This window comes from Bufo gargarizans, chromosome 2 (assembly GCF_014858855.1).
Source record: "Bufo gargarizans isolate SCDJY-AF-19 chromosome 2, ASM1485885v1, whole genome shotgun sequence".
Taxonomy (NCBI): domain Eukaryota; kingdom Metazoa; phylum Chordata; class Amphibia; order Anura; family Bufonidae; genus Bufo; species Bufo gargarizans.
The window spans coordinates 170,968,657-170,993,195 of record NC_058081.1 but is presented as its reverse complement, the minus strand read 5'-3'; the positions used below and the strand labels follow the sequence as shown (position 1 = coordinate 170,993,195).

The 24,539-nt window shown below is 43.7% G+C and overlaps 1 protein-coding gene across 1 annotated transcript in view; it reads right to left on the bottom strand.

Moving 5' to 3' along the window:
* The window catches only part of POLR2M (RNA polymerase II subunit M), a 32,072-nt gene extending 8,536 nt beyond the window's left edge, over positions 1–23,536 (bottom strand). Inside the window, exons 1-3 of the mRNA XM_044279703.1 lie at positions 23,390–23,536; positions 17,403–17,954; positions 6,231–6,441 (exon numbers count right to left, since the gene is read on the bottom strand). Coding sequence (XP_044135638.1) covers positions 6,231–6,441; positions 17,403–17,954; positions 23,390–23,502 — 876 coding nt within the window. The 5' untranslated portion in view covers positions 23,503–23,536. The remainder of the gene's footprint in view (positions 1–6,230; positions 6,442–17,402; positions 17,955–23,389) is intronic.
* Between the last annotated feature and the right edge of the window lie 1,003 nt (positions 23,537–24,539).

The following is a 24,539-nucleotide window of genomic DNA, read 5'->3' as shown; positions in this document are numbered from 1 at the left end:
GTAGAACTGGACCCTGCTGGAGTAGGTCCCCTGCACCGGAAGGGGCCATGGATCCTGTAGAGAAAGTCTCTGGAGAGATGAGAACCAACTTCTCTTTGGCCACAGGGGAGCGATCACAATCACCGTGGCCTTGTCCTGGAGAACTTTCTGCACCACCTTCGGGATTAGAGGAAGTGGAGGGAAGGCATAGCATAGATTCCAATGCCAACGGATGGCGAAGGCGTCTAAGGTATGAGGCCTGTCCCTGGGGTTTAGGGAACAGAATGTTTCCACTTTTGAGTTGGCCCTGGTGGCGAACAGATCTACGTCGGGCAACCCCCATTTTCTTACTACTAACCTGAAGACTTCTGGACTTAGAGACCACTCTGTGTGATCGATCCTGTGGCGGCTGAGAAAATCTGCTTCTTGATTTAGTATCCCCTTCAGGTGAACTGCCGATACAGAGGCCACCTTCTGTTCTGCCCAAGCAAAGATCTTTGTTGTCAGCGCCTGAAGGGTTACGGACCGGGTTCCCCCCTGATGGGAGAGGTAGGCAATGGCTGTAGTGTTGTCCGATAGCACCTTTATATGATGATGACACAACATTTCCTCTGCCGCCCTCAATGCTTCCCAGACTGCTCTCAGTTCCCTGAAATTTGATGATTGGGATCTGATCGAATCTGGCCAAGTGCCCTGAAATATACGGTCCCCGACCTTTGCGCCCCAGCCAGACAGACTTGCGTCTGTTATTACCTGCATCTGGGGAGTCCTCTGCCAGGGATTTCCCCGGGATAGGTTCTCGTGGTTTTTCCACCAATTTAGGGACTGCAGAATCCGAGATGGAGGACTTACATGGCGATCTAGAGAGGATTGGCACCTGTTCCAGACACTCAGTATCCAGGACTGAAGGGGTCTGAAGTGTATTTGACACCAGGGGACTGCCGGAATACAAGATGTCAGCAGGCCCAGCATGCTCATCGCCTCTCTGATAGAGCAAGATCTTCTCTTTTGAAAGGACCTGATCTTTTGTTGGAGAACTGATATTTTGTCTCGAGGTAGGAACACTGCTTGCTTTCGGGAGTCCAGGATCATACCTAAGAATCGAACTTCCCTTGAGGGGGTGAGGACGGACTTTTCCTCGTTTACGATCCACCCCAGGTCGTCTAGGATGGAGAGAAAGACCCTCAGATTCGAATTGATTTGGCTGCGACTTTCGCTGACCAGAAGGAAATCATCCAAATAGGGGATTATCATGAGTCCCTGTCTTCGGGCGAAGGCAACCATCTCTACCACCACTTTGGTAAATATTCTCGGGGCAGACTAAATCCCGAAGGGAAGGGCTCTGAACTGGTAGTGATGGACGTTTCCTGATATATCCTGGATTGCAAACCGGAGAAAACACTGAGAGCTGGCGTGAATGGGAATATGGTAATAAGCGTCTCGCAGGTCTATTGTGCACATGAAGACGTCTTTGCTTAACAGAGGGATTGTAGATGTTAGGGTCTCCATCCTGAATTTCTGATAACGGATGAATTTGTTTAGAGGTTTCAGGTTTATGATCGTCCGAAAGGTACCTTCTTTTTTCCTGATTAAAAATAAAGTTGAATAAAAACCCTTGCCTCTTCCTAGAGGTGGGACCGGAGAGATTACATTCATCTGAAGAAGTTTCTGGACTCCTTGCCAAAGGTTCGTTTGGAACCGTGTCAGAGAAAATTTGTTTGGGGGTCTTGAAGACCACTCTATCTGATAGCCTGTACCGACTACCTTGGAAATCCAGGGGTTCTGGGAGATGGATTCCCATGATCCCAGGAATCTTGAGAGTCTTCCCCCCACTCCGGCGTCATTGCTTATCTGAAGGTTTTTGCTGGGAGAAGGACTGACCTCTTCCTCCTTTTGGATAACTCCAACGCCCTGATTTCCCTTTTCCCCTGTAGCTCTTTTCTTGACCCGAGGAGGGGCGAAAAGGATACCGGCGTTTGGAAGGGCGATCTTCCGGAAACCCCTTCTTCTTATCCGCGGCCTTCTCTAGGATCTTATCTAGCACCGGGCCAAACACGTATTCTCCGGAAAAGGGGATGGAGCAAAGCTTTAACTTAGATGTCTTATCCCCCGACCAACACTTCATCCAGAGGGCTCTCCTAGCTGCATTGGAGAGCGCCGCATCTCTGGCGGAGAATCGGACTGATTCGGCAGAGGCATCCGCCAGGAAAGCCGTGGCCGACTTTAAAAGGGGGAGAGAATCCAGAATCTGCTCCCTAGACGCTCTGTCTTTAATATGAGTTTCCAACTCTCCCAACCAAAGATACATGGACCGGGTGACTGAAGTAGCCGCAATATTGGTTTTAACGTTAAACATGGACGCCTCCCAGGATTTCCTGAGAAGACTGTCCGCCTTACGATCCATCGAATCTTTGAGTTGGGAGGCATCCTCGAATGGAAGGGACGTTTTTTTTGTTCACTTTGGCCACCTGTACATCAATCTTGGGAATTTCATTAAAAATTTTAGATTCCTCCGGATCAAATAGCAACCTATTTTTGAACGTTGCCGGGACTCCCAGCCGTTTTTCTGGGTCTGTCCACTCATCAAGGATCATATCCCTAATGCTTTCATTGATGGGAAACACACGGGTCTTCTTAACCCTCAGGCCCCCAAACATCTCCTCTTGTACCGAATGGGTACGTTGTACCTCCTCCACACCCATGGTCGACCTCACAGCCTTCAGAAGGTCGGACATTTCGTCCGTAGAAAAATAATATCTACGTCCATCGTCGTCTGAGTCAGAGACTCTCTCCCCCTCCTCCCAAGACTTAACAGAGTGGGCACTTTCCTCTGCAACGACTTCTATATCAGAGGGGGATGGGGATCTAGCCCGCTTCTTCTTTGGTTGCGGCAAAACGGGGGGATTAGTGGACAGGTGGGCCAGGGATGAACGGATCTCCTCCTGAATCATAGTTTTTAATTCCTCTTTTAGGGAGGGTGCCTCATCCCGTACGATATTTGAAATACAAGATTCGCACAGTTTTTTTGGGTAGCCGTCAGGGAGTCTACTAGAGCAGGAGACACATTTGAGTGACTTCCCCATCTTTTTCGGGGTTTCTTTTGCCTAAAAGAGATGAAACGGCAAAGTATAAGGGGTATGGCCCCCCAAGAGGAGGGTGGGGGAGGGGCGGGGGGGGATGTAGGAGCCTGCGCCTTGCCGTAGCTGCACTGAGCATGGAGACAAGAGCCCGCTCCTCCTCTCCCCCCCCCCCCCTATATCATCGTGGGAGAGGGGGATCAACAGACTCCCTGACCCATTCATAAATACCCCCGAAGGGGACTCACAGTTAGAAGCGCTGGCGGCGGCTCAGCTCTGGGGGACCGCTCCGGTACCGACATGGTCGCCTCTTCCATAGGTAAGGGTTCCACACAGTGGGGGACCGATCCTGGGAGCGTTCGTCCGGTTCAGGCCTCGGCCCAAGCTCCACTCTGCCGCCACTTCCGGGTCGCCGGCCGTGACGTCATAAACATGCGCCCAATGCGCCGGCGCGCACCCAGCTGCCGCGATAATGCCGGGAGGGAGACTGCGCCAGGGAACAGGCCCCGAAAACCGGGACGAGGTAGAGCCCTACACCCCTGCCCAGCGTTAGTACTGGACCGCGGGAGGGCAGGGGGACGCCATGCAGGATGCTGGCGATTTCCTAAGGTATCCACGACTGAATTCTTAGCTTCATCTCCCTGCATACAGGGAGACCTTTCTCTGCTCTGTCCTCTGTAGGGACAGGAAACACTGGTGTTGGTGGTGGGAGGAGGGTATTTAACCTTTCTCTGTTCCTGCCCCTACAGAGGTCAGGGGTCAATCTCCTTGTATGCCGTCGTGATGATGCTATGGAAATAAGGTGTATTTTTTAAAACTTAATACAACAACTTTTTTATTTTTTTTATTTTTTACTATTTACTAGTTCCACAAGGGGACTTTATTAGATGATCTTTTGATCATTTCTATAATACATTGCATTGCTTATTAAATATATTATTCTGTCAGTGCTACAGTGACAACCACCAACATGCTGCACCATAGAGCCTCAGCCTGCTAGGAACTCACTGAAGGCAGGCGTGTGGCCTTCATTGGGCCCTAGACTACCATATGCCAATGCATCAGCACCCCGCAATCACAGTCGAGGGGTGCTGATGGGAGACAGAAGGTGTCCGCTTCCTCTGTAATGCTTAAACGGACCAGATCAGCGCTTCTGGTGGTCTGGGCTATTCGTGCAGGAGCCCGGCTCTCATGCGAGAGCCGAGCCCCTGCTCTCCACTGGACAGGAGACCTGTGCAGCGCCCAGCCTGAGGTCCCTTAGAGACCGCTGTAAAAAAGCATATTGGTGATAACTAATTGCTAAGGAGGTTAATAAGCAAAAAATGACACAGCATGGTTCTGCTCCGATTGCCATGTGGGAAAGAAAGGGGAGCACTGTTACGTCAGGCAGCAAACTGTCACCATTGTTTCACTGAGTATGCTTTATATATCAGTGAAAGTTATGTTAGGCTCTGTTCAATGCAGATATCACAAAATGGGCATCATTGGCCCTGAGAGACCATGCTGTCTGATATTGCAGTCCATTGGGTTCCACCAGTTTTCTTCTCACAAAAGTGATAGCATATTGCTAGGACATGCCAACACTTTCTGATCAGTAGGAGTCTGACGGCTGGATCCCCAATGATTCTGAGAACAAATTGGTTGTATCACTGGTTTTACCTGCCCAGCGGCACTTTAGAACTCCCACTATGTAAGACACTGCAATGCAGCTTGATTCAAGCGAATCAGTATAAGCATAAGGGTGTATTCGCATCACCGTTTAGCTTTCCGTTCTGAAGTAGAGAGGGGAAAAAAAAAAAAAAATGGATCCAGTAAAAAAAAAAAAAAAAAAAAAAAAAACACGGATCATGTTGCTTCAGTTGTCACCCGTTTGAGCCATTTCTGTCCGAGATCCGTTTTTTAGATGGAAAAAAAACCTGCATGCAGTACTTCTGCTTCCATCTAAAAAACGGATCTTAGACGGAAATGGCTCAAACGGATGACAACTGATGCAACATGATCCGTTTCTTTTACTGGATCCTGTAAGAAAACAGATCCTATGCATAACTAATGCAACAGGATGTTTTTTTTTTTTTTTACAGGATCCTGTTTTTTTTTTTTTTTCTCTCTCTTCTTCTTCTGATGGATCAGAAGAACAGAAAGCTAAATGGTGATGTGAATGCACCCTTGCTTGTTTTTGATCTGTTATTTCACAAATATTACTATAGAAAAATATTTTTATGTAATCTTTTTTTATATTTTTTACTGGAAAGGGGAAAAAAGTGAATTAACCGCTTCCTGGCACAGTCAGGGCAGGAAAGGGTTAATTCACAGCTTGCAGGCTCACAGTTAGGGCTCATGCACACGACCGTATGTATTTTGCGGTTTGCAAAAAACGGATCCACAAAAAATACGGATGACGTCCGTGTGCATTTGGTTTTTTGCGGAACGGAACAGCTGGCCCCTAACAGAACAGTACTATCCTTGTCCGTAATGCGGACTATAATAGGACAGTTTCAATTTTTTTGTGGAATGGAAATATGGAATATGCACACGGAGTACCTTCCGTTTTTTTTGCCATAAAATTAATGGTTCCGCATAAGGTCCGCAAAAATAAAAAAACGGAACGGATACGGAAAGAAAATACATTTGTGTGCATGAGCCCTTAATCTCACATCAAGAAAAGTGCTCCCCTGCTGGCTGTTACATTTTACACTACGATGGATCGTTGTAGCAGGATGCTACAATGCAACACAGCGAGACCGCAGCTGTATACTGACAGGGATGTCTGAAAGAAGCCTTACTGTGAGACAAATCTCAATAGACCCTATTATAAGTCAATAAACGGAAACCATGAACAGAACACTCTTACTAGATTTTGGAAGCTAAAAACAAAACAAAAACAAAAAACTCGAGAACAGAAATAACCTGGGGCTAATTCACTAAGAATGACATTTCATACACCAGTCTTAACAAAAAGACAGCTGGGGTAAGAAGAACCAAATTTATTAAGAGGCACAGGCCCCTGAAAAAGTTTGGAGCATTTTCCTGCAGTTAGTGCAGCAGAATTTCAAAACTGTGCCAATTAAAAACGTTACTTTCCTTCACTACAAAATGTAATCTGGTTATAATGGTCACCTTCACTTTGCCTTGCTGTGTCTGCGAGTCAGATAAACATGAAAGGAAGAAAATTACCTCATAAGTAACTTTCTGTGCCATCTGAAGTGCTAGAGATTCCTCCAGAGGTAGTAACTGGGCTGGAGAGTGATGAAGTGGCGGAAGTCTCGCAGCAGTGATGTCATCCAGATGTTTCCTGTCATGTAGTTTTCTCTCTTCGGGAGACATTATAAGCACTTTATCTCCCGGTGATTGATTTGGAGTCGAGCAGTTTGAGTCTGATGGCAATCTAAAAAAAAAAAAAAAAGACTTTTGTTACCAATGTGCGTAATGGTTTCTAATGGTATCCCAAAATATTGCTTCGCAAAGTAAAAGAAAAATCCTTTAATCTCAGATTTTATGATTTGGAAATTATAATCTGACATTGATCAAAATATTCCCACGCTGGATCAACTAGAATTTATGTAGTAACTCTACGCTTGGTGGAATTTCCTTAATATCCAGGACCTATATATTGATGATCTATCCAGAGGTTAAGGGTCCATTCACACGTCAATGGGTCCGCATCAGTTCCGCAATTTTGCGGAACGGGTGCAGAACCATTCATTTTGAATGGGGCCGGAATGTGCTGTCCGCATTTGCGGATCCGCACTTCTGCATCCGTGCTTCCGTTTCCACAAAAATTAGAACATGTCCTATTCTTGTCCGCAATTGCGGACAAGATTAGGAATTTTCTATTATAGTGCCGGCGATGTGCGGTCCACAAATTGTGGAATGCACATTGCCAGTGTCTGTGTTTTGCGGATCTGCAAAACACTTACGGACATGTGAATGGACCTTAAGAGGGGTTGTTCACCACCAGGAACTTACTGTTAGACCCTCCAGAGTGGCAAATCATACCTGATCCCCGCCGCTGGGTTCTGTCTCCCTCTGCAAATTGTCCGTCTCCCTGTATCTGGTTTGATGGGGGTCACATGGCTGCTGCAGCCAATAAATAGATAAAGCACATGACCCAGTGACATGATTCACGGAGGGGAGACAAGTCACTAGTGTCCATGTCAAACTGGATGTTGCGACAGGGAGACCGGTGATCTGCAGAGGGAGCAAAGGAGATCAGGTAAGTAGGATTCACTCCGCAGGTTTGTCAACGCTGGGGGTCTGCTGAATAACCCCTTTATGTCATCAATATGAGACTTGTGGTCGTCAACCAATCAGCTTTTAGCAGCAAAGAAAACAGTGTACGGAATCGGAACACCACAGCTCTGTACGCCGTGTTGTGGCTATTCTCGGGTACTGCAGTTCATGCTTCTATTCAAGTGGACTGGAGGTGAGCTGCAGTACAGGAGAACGGCCACCAAACACCATTACTACTGGAACCTGTGGCTGCCAGGTGTTGGACCTCCACCGATCACATATTGATGACTTAGCCTTTGGATAGGTCATCAGTATGTTAGTCCCAGAAAACCACTTTAATATCATGGTAAAGTAACCAATCCTTGTGCCCTACAAAAGCACAACACTGATGTGCTGATACTGGATCTACAAGGTTGACGCTGTTGTGCCAACAACAGTAACAGCATTGGCATGTGTACTGCAGATTTCCAAGAAGTGTTTGCGAGTGTGTCCGCATCTGATTGTTTAGAATACCTGTGGAAGGCCAGAAAATGCCAGATTAGCAAAATTTTGCCAGTTATAGAGCTGCCAATCACTGGCTACAGAGAAATAATTGGGGTATTACCAAATAAAATCTTAACCCCTTAAGGACACATGACGTATCGGTACGGCATGTTTCCCGAGTCCTTAAGGACACATGACGTACCGGTACGTCATGTGTTGTTCCGATCACTGCCGTGCGGCCGGCTGTGATCGGAACAAGGTGCCTGCTCAAATCATTAAGCAGGCACCTCGGCTAAATGCGCGGGGGGTCCCGTGACCCCCCCCATGTCCGCGATCGCAACAAACCGCAGGTCAATTCAGACCTGCGGTTTGTTGCGCTTTCTGCAGTTTCTGATCGCTGCGGTCCCTGACCGCGGCGATCAGAAACTTTAGTGTGGCGAAAATATATATTTATCACCCCCCCTGCACCTCTGAATGATTTTAGCCCGGTGGGAGGTGCAGGGGGGGTGTTGCGGGCGGTGGGGGCGGTGCGGGAGGCGGGCGGTGCGGCAGGCGGGATCGCGATCCCCCGCCCGCCTCCTATTGCGTAATCGTTGGTGTACAGTGGGTATACCAGGGTGCCAGCACATTGCTGGCACCCTGGTATAAACGGCTGACATCGGTGATGCGATGTCAGCCGTTTAACCCTTTCCATACAGCGGTCCGTAAGGACCGCTGTATGGAAAAAGTTAACAGTAAGAGGGAGCTCCCTCCCTCTCCGATCGGGGGGCTGCAGTGCCTTTGCAGCCCCCCGATGGAGAGGGAGAGAGCCCCCAGACAGCCCCCCCAGAGCCCCGTCCTTACCCTTCCCCGTCTGCGCAGTTCTGACCATAACTGAGCAGACGGGGAAGGTTCCCATGGCAACAGGACGCCTCTCAGGCGTCCTGCTGTCCATGGTGCTGAACAGATCTGTGCTGAAAGCATAGATCTGTTCAGTGTAAGTAAAATATAGTACAGTGCAATATATATTGTACTGTACTGTATTATACAGACATCAGACCCACTGGATCTTCAAGAACCAAGTGGGTCTGGGTCAAAAAAAAAAGTGAAAAAAAGGTAAAAATCAAAAACACATTTATCACTGATTAAAAATTAAAAAAATAAAATTCCCTACACATGTTTGGTATCGCCGCGTCCGTAACGACCTGATCTATAAAACGGTCATGTTACTTTACCCGAACGGTGAACGCCATAAAAATAAAAAATAAAAAACTATGATGAAATTGAAATTTTGTCCACCTTACTTCCCAAAAAAAGGTAATAAAAGTGATCAAAAAAGTCGCATGTACGCCAAAATTGTAACAATCAAACAGTCATCTCATCCCGCAAAAAATGAGACCCTACTTAAGATAATCACCCAAAAACTGAAAAAACAATGGCTCTTAGACTATGGAGACACTAAAACATTTTTTTTGTTTTAAAAATGAAATCATTGTGTAAAACGTACATAAATAAAAAAAATTGTATACATATTAGGTATCGCCGCGTCCGTATCGACCGGCTCTATAAAAATATCACATGACCTAACCCCTCAGGTGACCACCGTAAAAAATAAAAATAAAAACGGTGTAAAAAAAGCCATTTTTTGTCATCTTACGTCACAAAAAGTGTAATAGCAAGCGATCAAAAAGTCATATGCACCCCAAAATAGTGCCAATCAAACCGTCATCTCATCCCGCAAAAAATGAGACCCTACTTAAGATAATCACCCAAAAACTGAAAAAACAATGGCTCTTAGACTATGGAGACACTAAAACATTTTTTTTGTTTTAAAAATGAAATCATTGTGTAAAACGTACATAAATAAAAAAAATTGTATACATATTAGGTATCGCCGCGTCCGTGACAACCTGCTCTATAAAATTACCACATGATCTAACCTGTCAGATGAATGTTGTAAATAAAAAAATAAAAAAACGCTGCCAAAAAAGCTATTTCTTGTTACCTTGCCGCACAAAAAGTGTAATATAGAGCAACCAAAAATCATATGTACCCTAAACTAGTACCAACAAAACTGCCACCCTATCCCGTCGTTTCTAAAATGGGGTCACTTTTTTTGGAGTTTCTACTCTAGGGGTGCATCAGGGGGGCTTCAAATGGGACATGGTGTCAAAAAAAACAGTCCAGCAAAACCTGCCTTCCAAAAACCGTATGGCATTCCTTTCCTTCTGCGCCCTGCCGTGTGCCCGTACAGCGGTTTACGACCACATATGGGGTGTTTCTGTAAACTACAGAATCAGGGCCATAAATAATGAGTTTTGTTTTGCTGTTAACCCTTGCTTTGTAACTGGAAAAAAAAAATTTAAATGGAAAATCTGCCAAAAAAGTGAAATTTTGAAATTGTATCTCTATTTTCCATTAAATCTTGTGCAACACCTAAAGGGTTAACAAAGTTTGTAAAATCCGTTTTGAATACCTTGAGGGGTGTAGTTTCTTAGATGGGGTCACTTTTATGGAGTTTATAATCTGGGGGTGCATCAGGGGGGCTTCAAATGGGACTTGGTGTCAAAAAACCGGTCCATAAAAATCAGCCCTCCAAAAAACAAACGGCGCACCTTTCCCTCTACGCCCCGCTGTGTGGCCGTACAGTAGTTTACGGCCACATATGGGGTGTTTCTGTAAACAGCAGAGTCAGGGCAATAAAGATACAGTCTTGTTTGGCTGTTAACCCTTGCTTTGTTAGTGGAAAAAATGGGTTAAAATGGAAAATTAGGCAAAAAAATAAAATTCTCAAATTTCATCGCCATTTGCCAATAACTCTTGTGCAACACCTAAAGGGTTAACGACTTATGTAAAATCAGTTTTGAATACCTTGAGGGGTGTAGTTTCTTAGATGGGGTCACTTTTAGGGAGTTTCTCCTCTAGGGGTGCATCAGGGGGCTTCAAATGGGACATGGTGTAAATAAACCAGTCCATAAAAATCAGCCTTCCAAAAACCAAACGGCGCACCTTTCACTCTACGCCCCGCTGTGTGGCCGTACAGTAGTTTACGGCCACATATTGGGTGTTTCTGTAAACGGCAGAGTCAGGGCAATAAAGATACCGTCTTGTTTGGCTGTTAACCCTTGCTTTGTTAGTGGAAAAAATGGGTTAAAATGAAAATTTAGACAAAAAAATTAAATTCTCAAATTTCCTCCCCATTTGCCAATAACTCTTGTGCAACACCTAAAGGGTTAACAACGTATTCAAAATCAGTTTTGAATACCTTGAGGGGTGTAGTTTCTTAGATGGGGTCATTTTTGGGTGGTTTCTATTATGTAAGCCTCGCAAAGTGACTTGAGACCTGAACTGGTCCCTAAAAATTGAGTTTTTGTAAATTTCTGAAAAATTTCAAGATTTGCTTCTAAACTTCTAAGCCTTATAACATCCCCAAAAAATAAAATATCATTCCCAAAATAATTCAAACATGAAGTAGACATATGGGGAATGTAAAGTCATCCAAATTTTTGGGGGTATTACTATGTATTACAGAAGTAGAGAAACTGGAACTTTGAAATTTGCAAATTTTTCCAAATTTTTGTTAAATTTGGTATTTTTTGGTGCAAAAAAAATAATTTTTTTGACTTTATTTTACCAGTGTCATGAAGTACAATATGTGACGAAAAAACAATCTCAGAATGGCCTGGATAAGTCAAAGCGTTTTAAAGTTATCAGCACTTAAAGTGACTCTGGTCAGATTTGCAAAAAATGGCCTGGTCCTTAAGGTGAAATAGGGCTGTGTCCTTAAGGGGTTAAAGGGCATCAGAAGATATTATCTAAATGTATAGTTTTGTTTTTATAGGTCCCAAGGAAAGACATCAAGGACAGCACATAGAGCAGGCGAATCTCTGACACAGCAGGCAATGTGCCCAGCAAGAAGGATCAGCCATGAACTGTGCCTGTGGCTAACCTGTGGAGGCTAGGAGCTAGAAGTAACGTGGTGGCTGTTTGATAGCTACACACATCACTTTCTGAAAAAGACAGGAGCTCCTCTGTTCCTCTACATGGAGGACAGAAGTGTTCTACAGATTTGATGACTCCTAGTAGTGGAGTGAACAGGCATGGCCTCGCAGCCACACACCTAGTGCACAGACCTAGAAATGTAAAGTACAGGAGCACATCCTACCATTTAACCTCTCAAAATATAAAGAAATACAAAAGTACATGACTGGTATCACCACAACTATAATAACCCATCCCTATAAAACGGTGTTAATTATCCCTTAATAAAAAAAAATAATAATACCATAATCACTTCTTTTGTTCATTCTGCCTCAGAAATAAACAGTATAAAATCTACATTGCATATGTACCCTTAACTGGTACCAATAAAAACTACAGCTTGTCCCACAAAAATGAAAGCCCTTAAACAGATCAGTCGATAAGAAAATAAAGCTATGGCTCTCAGCCTAGGGCAACAAGGTGCACAAGGCCCAAAATAGCTGCATCTTCAAAGGGGTTAATCCTATCATTGGACATTTTTGTTTAAATACATAATTCACAGGGGGGTTGTATAGGCACACAGCAGGACGCAGAAGCGAAAAAAGTACCATATGGTTTTTGGAGAGCAGATTTTGCTGGAATGATTTTTGGGTGCCATCAGGGTGGATAAAAATCAATGATTTTTTTTATTTAAATTTGATTTTTTTTTTATATAAAATGCTTTTTGAGGAAAATATATTACCATCCAAAGGTTATTCCATCATGAAATAAAGATTTGTTTTTTAATTATGTAGAATAAGGCTGTAAATGTAAAAAAATTTTGGTAAGTAAATTCCATTAATCCATTCACAATGTCATGCTCTTCCAGAGGTTTTTGAAAGATTATTGGGCGGTTTCTTTGCCTACAAGATATTATCACAGAAGCTTGGTTTACTTTTGCAGTTCTCAAAACTGAATTTGACTCAGCAGAGATCACATGCCTTTTCTTTACAGCAAAACATATTATATGTTACAGAGTTCAAACCTATGAATACAGAATCACCCTAATCAAACTAACATGAAAAGTTGTTATTCTACAAATCTTCATCTACTTGCATATTATAAGTTAAACTAGCAAGAATTAGTCTAAATGTAGAAAACTATGATTTAAATCAAGCCTTACTGACTAGTGATTTAAATCAGTTTGATATAAATCACGTCACATTTGACGAGAACCTAAGGTACTCCTACACTAGAAACCCCTTACAAGTGACCTGTGAAAATGAAACATTTCATTTCTTCCAGTACAATGTTGCATAAGCCCCCCCATTTTTTGCAGGATGAGCTGCCATCTTTATTGCTTCTATTTTGGGGTACATACAACTTTTTAATCACTGTATTTAGCTTTTTCAAAAGCAGGGTAAAGCAAGCAACTCTGTCGTTGCTCTTTGGTTTTTGTTTTTATGGTGTCCACCGTACGGGAAAAATGACATTATCTTTATTCTGCTGGCCAATACGATTACGGAGACACCAATTTTATATACCTTTTTTTTTTTACGTTACATCACTTTTATATAAAGCATTTTTGTAAGAAAAAATAAAAAAAAAAGTCCCCATTTTCTGAAAGCCTATTTTTTCTAGTGATCTTGTGGGGTCTTATGTTTTGTGGGATGAGGTGACTTTTTCATTGGCACCATTTTGGGGTAGATACATTTTGATCTATTGATATTTCGCTTTTTGTAATGAGAGGACCAAAAAATGGCTTTTCTGGCACAATTTTTTTTTTTTTATTAATCTTTATTTCAATTTCATACAAAACATCTACATATATACCCAAAAAAACACATCAATCCAAATAATAGAAAAGATCCATATTAACAGTTAATAATTACAATTTATCTTTATTATATACCCACCCACCACCCATAGGGAGAGGGAGGGGGACATGAAAAATAATAAGAAAAAAAAAAAGAAAAAAACACAACAACGAAGAACGAGTGATGGAGAGCTATAGTAAAAAAAAAAAAAAAAACCTTGACGAAGTATGGAAAAAATGGTTTTCTGGCACAATTTATATTTATTTTATTATGGTGTTTACCTAACATGGTAGATTATGTTATCTTTTTATAGAGCAGCTTATTACGGACACAGCAATATCTAATATGTCTATTGTTTTGCATTTTTACACAATAAAAGCATTTTTGAAAAAAAATCCTGTTTTAGTGTCGCCATATTCTGAGACTCATATTTTTGTTATTTTTCTGCCGATCGTCTCTATAGGGGCTCCTTTTTTGCAGGACAAGGTGATGTAACGGTGTTCACCTGACAGGGTAACTCATGTGATATTTTTATAGGGCAGTTCATTATGGATGTGGCGATGCCTAATAAAAAAAAAACTTTTTTTTTGTTTTTGTTTTTTGCAATTTTACACAATAAAAGTATTTTTGACAAAAAATAACCTGTTTTTGTGTTGCCATTTTCTCAGAGTCAATTGTTTTTTTTACCTTTCTAAAGATCGTATGAGTTACGGTACCATTTTGGGGTACATAGTACTTTTTAATCGATCACTATTATGCTTTTGGGAAGCAAGGTGACAAAAAATGGCTATTTTGGCACAGTTTTAGCGTTAGAGATGCTGCGATACCCAACATGTCTATTTCTTACTTTTCATTTTTGTCCCATTATGGGGCATCAATTTTTCAACTGAGTCTCCTATGCTTCCATATCTGCCATAGAAGCCACCGACCCCGTCACCTCAGCGCAGGAGACCGACGGAGTAAGAAAGGGAGCCCCCCTCCCTCTGCAAACTCCGCCATCAGCATTGACCGCAGGATCTGAAGGGTTAGTCCGCCAGCATTGGCATTTTCAGCGATGCTGGCAGATAGAGCAGGGGCTCGGCTCCTGCACCCATTGGATCAGAACACATACATGTACGTGGGGATGCGGCCAAAGACAACATTCCCCCACTTACATGCTTGTGAAAATGCGTGAAGGGGTTAAAGGGGTTTTCTTATTTCAACATTTGTGCCAAATCTTTAGAGTGTGCCAGAAATATAAGATAGGAGTGGATCCCATATCCTATGTGGCATATCCTAGCGATATGTTGCGCTAGGAAAACCCTTTTAAAAGGAGTTTACATGTCACAAGGACAGACCAAAATCTTTGTGATGGTTAGTTATTCAACTGCCAAGACCACCACCACCGATCCCGAGAGTCTCTGCAAAGTGGTGCTCGCTGGAACTCTGCTTCATTCAAGTGACATCTGACCCCCAACAATCAGAAAGCAATGGCAAACTCAAAATGTAGCTACATCCTACTAAAATGTTTATTTAATTAGGACCTGCAATGCAATCTGCAGACAGCAGGAGAATCCCAGCAGATTGGGAAAGATTTAGTAAACCTTGTATTACAGTCATTGCCGTAAATGTTGGCAGCCCCGAAATTTTTCAAGAAAATGAAGTATTTCTCACAGAAAAGTATTGCAGTAACACACGTTTTTCTATACACATGTTTATTCCCTTTGTGTGTATTGGAACAAAACCAAAAAAGGGAGGAAAAAAAGCTAATTGGACATAATGTCACACCAAACTCCAAAATTGGGCTGGACAAAATTATTGGCACCCTTAACTTAATATTTGGTTGCACACCCTTTGGTAAAAATAACTGAAATCAGTCGCTTCCTATAACCATCAATAGGCTTCTGACAACTCTCAACCAGAATTTTGGACCATTCTTCCTTAGCAAACTGCTCCAGGTCTCTCTTATTGGAAGGGCTCCTTTTCCTAACAGCAATTTTAAGATCTCTCCACAGGTGTTCAATGGGATTTAGATCTGGACTCATTGCTGGCCACTTCAGAACTCTCCAGCGCTTTGTTGCCATCCATTTCTGTGTGTTTTTTTAATGTATATTTGGGGTCATTGTCGTGCTGGAAGACCCAAGATCTCGGACTCAAACCCAGCTTTCTGACACTCGGCTCTACAGCGCGACCCAAAATCCGTTGGTAATCCTCAGATTTCATGATGCCTCGCACACATTCAAGGTACCCAGTACCAGAGGCAGCAAAACAACCCCAAAACATTAATGAACCTCTACCATATTTCACTGTAGGTACTGTGTTCTTTCCTTTGTAGGCCTCACTCCGTTTTCGGTAAACAGTAGAATGATGTGCTTTACCAAAAAGCTTCATCTTGGTCTTATCTGTCCACAAGACGTTTTCCCAGAAGGATTTTGGCTTACTCAAGTTCATTTTTGCAAAATGTAGTCTTGCTTTTTTATGTCTCTGTGTCAGCAGTGGGGCCCTCCTGGGTCTCCTGCCATAGCGTTTCATTTTATTTAAATGTAGACGGATAGTTCGCGCAGGACAGCTTGAATATCTTTGGAACTTGCTTGGGGCTGCTTATCCACCACCTGGACTAGCCTGCGTTGACACCTTTCATCAATTTTTCTCTTCCGTCCACACCCAGGGAGATTATTCACAGTGCCATGGGTTGCAAACTTCTTGATAATGTTGCACACTGTGGACAAAGGCAAATCTAGATCTCTGGAGATGGACGCGTAACCTTGAGATTGTTGATATTTTTCCACAATTTTGGTTCTCAAGTTCTCAGACAGTTCTCTTCTCTTCTTTCTGTTGTCCATGCTTAGTGTGGCTCACACAGACACACAATGCAAAGACTAAGTGAACTTCTCTCCTTTTTAGCTGCTTTTATGTATGATTTTTATATTGCCCACACCTGTTACTTGCCCCAGGTGAGTTTGAAGGAGCACCACATGCTTGAAACAATCTTATTTATCCACAATTTTGTCCAGACCATTTTTGGCGTTTGGTGACATTACGTCCAATTTTCTTTTTTTCCTCCCTTTTTTGGATTTGTTCCAAATACACACAAAGGGAATAAACAAGTGTATAGCAAAACATGTGTAACTGCAATACTTTTCTGTAAGAAATACTTCATTTTCTTGAAAAATTTCAGGGCTGCCAACATTTACGGCCATGACTGTATATAAGAGCACTTTCACACTTGCGTTAAACTTTCAGTATCGAGTGCCGTCCTAGGGGCTCAATACCGGAAAAAAAAAAGATCCTTTATATCCTAATGCATTCTGAATGGAGAGCAATCCGTTCAGTATGCGTCACGATGTCTTGAGTTCAGTCACTGTACGGTTTTTGGACGGAGAAAATACCGCAGCACGCTGCATTTGCGAGACAGATCCGCACTCTGATCCGTCTACAAATAGTATCCGTCTGCATACAGATTGCCGGATCCGGCAGGCAGTTCCGTCCATGGAACTGCCTGCCGAAATCCAACAATACAAGTGTGAAAGTACCCCAAGTTCATATGTTTGCGCTTTCTGAAATCGGTGACTGACAAAGGGAATGCCAAGTATTAGGGATCGACCGATTATCGGTTTTACCGATATTATCGGATGATATTCAGTATTTTGACCGTTATCGGTATCTATTTTGCCGATATTCCGATAACTTATTGGGAACACAGATCGCGCTGCTGACAGCACTCTGTGTGCCCTCAGCAGCACAGGGGAGAAGGAAGCAGGGTCATTTCATGAAGGCCAGGCCTGACCATTACAGCACATAGCTGTCACAGAGGGCAGTGCTGGTTCCTCCACATAATATATAGTTGTCCCTTTTATTTTAACTGGCAGAATGCGATACTACCCCAATATGTGTATACCTGTTTGTTCTGAATTTTTCCTTTCTCCGGACTGGGCTCATTGACCTCTTCTCTATAACATCAATATAATGAGACTTCTTTGCTCCACTGGTACCCGGGCTGGACCTGGTCTTTTCATCTACAGTAGTCTCCGAGGGGCCATTTCTTGCCTTAGCCCCACTTTCTTGAATACTGATCACCTTCAGGCTATTGGCCAGAGCATCGGCTGAATTCTCATCTGTGCGAGAGTCATCACAGCAGGTCTCTTCAGTGATTTTCATGGGAGAGCTGCTTGTCTCCAGTTCATGTGCAAACCCTAAGCTTTTGCCATGAGCAGGAATAGAGGTGGTCTCTTCCCCCTCTCCCACATTTGAGGACACATGTGTTCCCTGATCTTCTGAGATCTCGGCATTCTTTCTTATATTACATTCGTGCTCCTGAAATTGTGACTTGAATGCTGAAAGGAGATCTATGGCATTCTGCCGTCGATTAAGTTCAGCAATACTTGTCCGGACCTTTTCAGCGTAATCTGAAATCTTTTTTCCTCGGTCGGGAAGTTTAGCAATAAATTTCCTATAAGACAAAACATCCAAACAAAGACAAAAGGTATAATAGATGGAGGCAGCATCACTGAATCAGTCCAGAAGCCGAAAAAGCTAGGGTGTTAAAGTTACACATCTAGGGGGCTAAAAATAAAGGACTTTCATTTGTTTAGAGGGTTGTCCCATTAAGACTGGGGTTGCGTCATCTCATACATTGGGGGCATATCACTAAGATGAGTGGCGTACGCTCTATTTATTTCTATGGTAGTTCTGAAAATACCAGAAGTCCCATTGAAGAGAATGGAGAGAGCACGGCCACCTCTACATCCACCTCTATAGGACTGCTATTTTTAGAACTCCCATAGAAGTGAATGGAGGGTGGCCGAGTTTATGCGGTGCTCTCTCTGCGTTCTGAAGATAGGTGCCCAGAAGTGGTAACTGCACCTATCCGACATTGATGGCATATCCTAGCAATAGTCTCAGATGAGAAAACTCCCTTAAGTGCCTGACTGGAAAGGGTCCAACCACTAGGGCCCTACCGATCACAATAACGGGGGCCCGGGCCCCCTGTCTTAGTGGAGCGGCAGACACACGTGTGTCCGCCACCGCTCCATTCAGCTCTATGGGCTGCCTGAGATAGCCAAGTACAATCACTCAGCTAAATCTGGCTGCCCCACAGAGCTGAATGGAGCGGCAGTGGGGGTGCGTGACCACCGATCCGTTCACAAGATCAGCGGAGGCTCCAGCAGTCAGACCACCACCGATCAGACCTATATCCCCTATCCACAGGAGTGGTCTTAATGGGACAACCCATTACAGCAGCCTTACATTCATGCTATGCTTTGGGAAAGGTTTTCCTGATCTGACAGTACATGGCTTCTTGTACAGAGGTGTAAACACGGCCATGTGTACACTTAACCACTGACTACAATAGAATGACAAGCAGGCTTGTGTAAGGGTGCATTCCCACTGTATACGTCTGAGATATAGGTCAGGAGGAGCTCCTTATTTATACCTCTGATGGATGCCACTGTAAAGGCGCATCACTCCTTTAGATCAATGGGTGCTCATGGATACCTTTAAGTATACACTGGGCTCATACAACAAATGTACACTGGATCGGTATAATCACTGGGAATGGGACACCCACAAAAAGATCTCACCGATGGGAGTGACATTCCCCTGTAAGGTTGCTAATGGGCGGCATCAAATAGGTATGCAGCGGTATAGGCTCCCATATTAAATACTAGACTTTCTGATGATGTCACTGTTGCACTTATCCATACAGCACAGAAAAGATATGCTGACATATACCAACCCAACCAGGGGTAGAAAGGCACGTCCGGCCTCTGTCAGGTGAATGGGAGATTTCCCTGCACATACAAATAACATACAGTGCAGTGTGATAGCACTGGCGTCAGCACAATTCTATTCAATGCAATTACCCCCAGCAATGTATGAAAAACCTACTAAAGGCAGATCACAGGATAATAAAAAATGTATTTTATTGGATATCACTAAAAAGAAACAGACAAAAAATCTAACACATCCCAACAGTGTGCTAAATGTTATAAGGGGAAAAGGTAGAATCAAATCTAACGCCCTAATAGAGACCCTCGGGATATGATAATCAATGTAATATACGGTCAACAGACCAAAATAATCCCTTTAGGGGTCTCTAATACTAAAATGTATCTTTATTCTTGCTATATTAAAATCGTGATTCAATATTTCTATAAAGGAACACCTAATATTAAAACTCTCAGAGTACAGTGCGGTATGATATATATTAGATTCTCATATACATTCAACTTTCCACTGTTGGTTGTTGCTACCAGCAACTCAGGGATATAGTCCCAGTCAACATGTATTTGTATATATACCTATCATGGTGCATCACCCATCAAAGGAACAGTTTTATGTGTTGATGTATCACTTGTTTATGACAGATTTTGATATAACTGTCACTACCTTCACATTGTGATACGCTACACATATTGAGAGCCTCGAACAGTAGAGACGTGCCGTCCACTGTGAATAAGCGGCCACGCACTAGCAGCATGTTGGACTGAGGGGTTACAAATAGAAATGATAAACTCCTACCCTGCCAACACTATTGCAATGTGAAGGTAGTGACAGTTATATCAAAATCTGTCATAAACCAGTGATACATCAACACATAAAACTGTTCCTTTGATGGGTGATGCACCATGATAGGTGTATATATACAAATACATGTTGACTGGGACTATATCCCTGAGTTGCTGGTAGCAACAACCAACAGTGGAAAGTTGAATGTATATGAGAATCTAATATATATCATACCGCACTGTACTCTGATAGTTTTAATATTAGGTGTTCCTTTATAGAATTATTGAATCACAATTTTAATATAGCATGAATAAAGATACATTTTAGTATCAGTTAGAGACCCCTAAAGGGATTATTTTGGTCCGTTGACCGTATATTATAAGGGGAAAAGGTATCTCCACAAATGACATGAAAAGAGGCACAAATAATTAGAAATATGAAGTAATACCGGCCACAAGCTGGTACCATGGTATACCCCCCCAGAAGAAGCCATATGAGAAACGTGCGTTGTGGCGAGAGTCAGCTTGTTGGCCCGTATTGTGCCATATTTCTAATTATTTGTGCCTCTTCATGTCATTAGTGGAGATTCTTTTTCCCCTTACAGCATTTAGTACATGTTCAGATGTAATATATATACACACACATACACACAGTATATATCTCCAGCCGAGGTTCTCGGTTATTAATTGCATATGTATACCACTGCTGCTCCCCTTCTTTGCAAGTGATTATCACTTTTTTATGAATTGTTTCTTTTTAGTGATATCCAACAAAGTGCCCTATTTTGACTATCCTGTGGTGTCTTTGGCAGGTGTTTTCATGCTTTTGCGATAGACACTGCTGTTGTGTAGAACTGCCCATTTGTATAGGCGTTCTCTCTACCCCCAGCAAAGTGTAGGAAACGCACCGGTAAATAGGGCACACTGGACGACTGCACTGCCCCACCCGCATTTTTCTGGGTTCATAATAAAGTCATTATATTTAGCAATGATGACGAATCAAATATTACAAACACACAGTAATGCAATCTCTATCCACCATCACTTTATCTAATCGCTAGGCTTACAATAGAGCCCGGTATATTTACACTAGAGCCGAAATATCACTCCACCTCTCTAGGCTACACAGGCTGAACCCTCTGTTCTAATATTACGTGTCAGGGCGGTACTGGGCTTATCAGAAGCCTTGGCATCTGAGGATTCATGGCGCCCGTCATGTGACATTACAAGTTGAGGGTGATAACAGGTCACTATATACGACCGGCACACAGTCATCTCCCTGCTCCACTGTTCGCTGGCCTGCGCTCTCCCCCGCAAGCTCCTGTTGAGCAGGAACGAACACGGTCCAGGGGATGATGTGCTCCATTCACTGGGGGAACAAGGATAGGTGAATGTATTTTTAGGAAGCTAAAGAGGCTTCACTGGTGTGAGGGGAGCACTAGTAATGTGAGGGAGCATTCTGTGTGCAACTGCATACCTCCCAACTGTCCTGGAATGGCTGAGGTATGTCCCGCTCTCAGCTGTCTGTGTCCATAGGATTGTAATGGTGAAGCAGGGAGCCGTCTGCTCCCCGCTTCACCATGATGCACTGTCACACATCACACTGCTGGTCTGTGTAGGAGGAGCTGGGAATCGGCTTCTGTGCTCCTCCCCCACAGACCAGCAGCGCATCGTACAGCTGCTGGGGAGCGCCAGCTTTGGAGGAACTAGAAATTTACTGGGTTTTTTTGTGATTATTTTACTTCCTCTGAAAAGGAAACATATCTGACCATAACTACCGTGAAGGGGGCATATCTAAGACTGTAAAGGGGTCTAACTGTGGGGACAATAACAGGGCACTCCTACTGTGAGGGGGCATTAATGGGACATTACTGAGGGCACAGCTAGTGTAAGCAGGCACTAAGGGGACTGGGCAGGCCTGGCTGTGTACAGATAGGCAGTGGTGCTATAGGAAAGGCTTAGGCTACTTTCACACTTGCGGCAGAGGAATCCGGAAGAAAGTTCTGTCGCCGGAACTGCCTGCATTTGTAAGACTGATCAGGATCCTGATCCGTTTTAAAAATGCATTGCAAGAACGGATCCATCTGTCCGTTTGTCATATGTTTCGATTTTTTTTTTCACATTTTTACCGGTCTTCCGGCACTAATACATTCTGGCAAGTGTTCAGTATTTTGGGCCGGAGATAAAACCATAGCATGCTGCGGCCTTTATCTTTTACCTGGTCAGTCAAAAAGACTGAACTGAAGACATCCTGATGCATCCTGAACGGTTTGCTCTCCATTCAGAATGCATGGGGATGAAACTGATCAGTTATTTTCCGGTATTGAGCCCCTAGGACAGAACTCAGTGCCAGAAAAGAATAACGCTAGTGTGAAAGTGCTTTAAGTGTAAATTTCCAACAGTGGGCTAAGGCCTCTTTCACACTTGCGTTGTCCAGATCCGGCGTGTACTCCACTTGCCGGAATTACACGCCGGATCCAGAAAAACGCAAGTGAACTGAAAGCATTTGAAGACGGATCCGTCTTCAAAATGCGTTCAGTGTTACTATGGCAGCCAGGACGCTATTAAAGTCCTGGTTGCCATAGTAGGAGCGGGGGAGCGGTATACTTACAGTCCGCGCGGCTCCCGGGGCGCTCCAGAGTGAAGTCAGAGCGCCCCATGCGCATGGATGACGTGCCATGCGATCACGTCATCCATATGTGTGGGGCGCCCTGACGTCACTCTGGAGCGCCCCGGGAGCCGCACGGATGGTAAGTATGCTGCTCCCCACTACACTTTACCATGGCTGCCAGGACTTTAGCGTCCCGGCAGCCATGGTAACCACTCTAAAAAAGCTAAACGTCGGATCCGGCAATGCGCCGAAACAACGTTTAGCTTAAGGCCGGATCCGGATCAATGCCTTTCAATGGGCATTCATTCCGGATCCGGCCTTGCGGCAAGTCTTCAGGATTTTTGGTCGGAGCAAAAAGCGCAGCATCCTGAACAGATTTCACTCCATTCAGAATGCATTAGGATAAAACTGATCAGGATTCTTCCGGCATAGAGCCCCGACGACGGAACTCTATGCCGGAAGACAAGAACGCAGGTGTGAAAGAGCCCTAAGCATGTCACTAACACTGTCCCTCCTTGGGCTTCTCAAAAGTTGGGAGGAGGTGTGTGTGTGTACATACACACACATTATATATATATATATATATATATATATATACACACATACACATACGTGTGTGTGTGTGTGTGTGTGTGTGTGTAAAAAGGAGGTTGCAGTGTAGTGAGTGCTGATGATGAAACAGCCGCATCACACAGGGAAGGTTCCCACACTGACACTGAGACGTGCCCGCCATGTACATGTAGCCCGGCCATGGAGACCTCATACTTATTACTCAGCAGCTTCTCCTGTCGCTCCAGGATCTCGGTGAGCTCCCCTAAAGTTTTCCCGCGCAGCTCACCCGCGGGTCCCTGCTGCCCTCTATCCACCGGGCCAGACATGCCGGGTTATGGAATCACAGGCGTGTGCTTCTCACAGTAGTTCTCATCATCTGGCAGGACCTTGATGACATCACGGTCACATGACACTGACTTCACCGTGTCATGTGACCGTTCGTTTACGGAGGTTTAGCGATGCAGTTGGCGCCATGTTTCTGAAGCCCTTACTTTTTACCACAGTTTTTGTTATTCTTTTTTTGAATAAGGGGTCTGGTCTGGGTGCACCTGGACCTGGGTGTAGGAAATAATTTCATACTGAACATGAAATTGTGAAATATTTCCCATAGTGAGTGTGAGCTGCTGCAGTATTTCTTCTTCACAAACTGTTATAATGTGACATCTCTATGGGCAGGGAATTGCCCTAGTGACATGTCATTCATGCTACCATTGCCACCTAAAGACCAGAATCACCAGTGCAGGAACAATAAGGAATCTATAAAAGCTAATGCATACGACCATTGGATGTTTTGCAGTCTGTAAATTGCGCATCCGCAAAATATGAAGAGTGGTTGTGTGCATTCCGTATTTTGTGGAATGGAAGAGCTGTCCCCTAATAGAACATTCCTTTCCTTGTCCGTAATGCGACAATAAGGACATGTACACATTTCTGTTTTTCACTGATGTGCGCTGTTCACATTTTTTGCGGACAGCACAGGTACCCATTGATTTAAGTGTCTGTTCACATTTCAGTATTTTCTTTTACTGATCAGGGGTCACAAAAAAAAATCACTGAGACATGCACTACTTTGATAGGACCCAGCACGTCCATTGAAGTCTATGGGTCCGTGAAAATGACAAAAATGCCTGATTTGATGCCGCGTTTTTAGGTGCTTTTGACCAAATAGTGTATATGAGCAAAGGAGTTTTTTAACAGCATTTTTTTCTTTTTGGAAGCGAATGTACCCTCTGTAATGTCACTCCTGTGCAGCATTGTGAAAAGAAATACAAAAATGCAACACACATTGCAGGATGAAAAACCAATGGATGTGCTTGAAAATGAGGGAATAAAAACACAAACAGAGCATGTGTGAGGGTTAAGT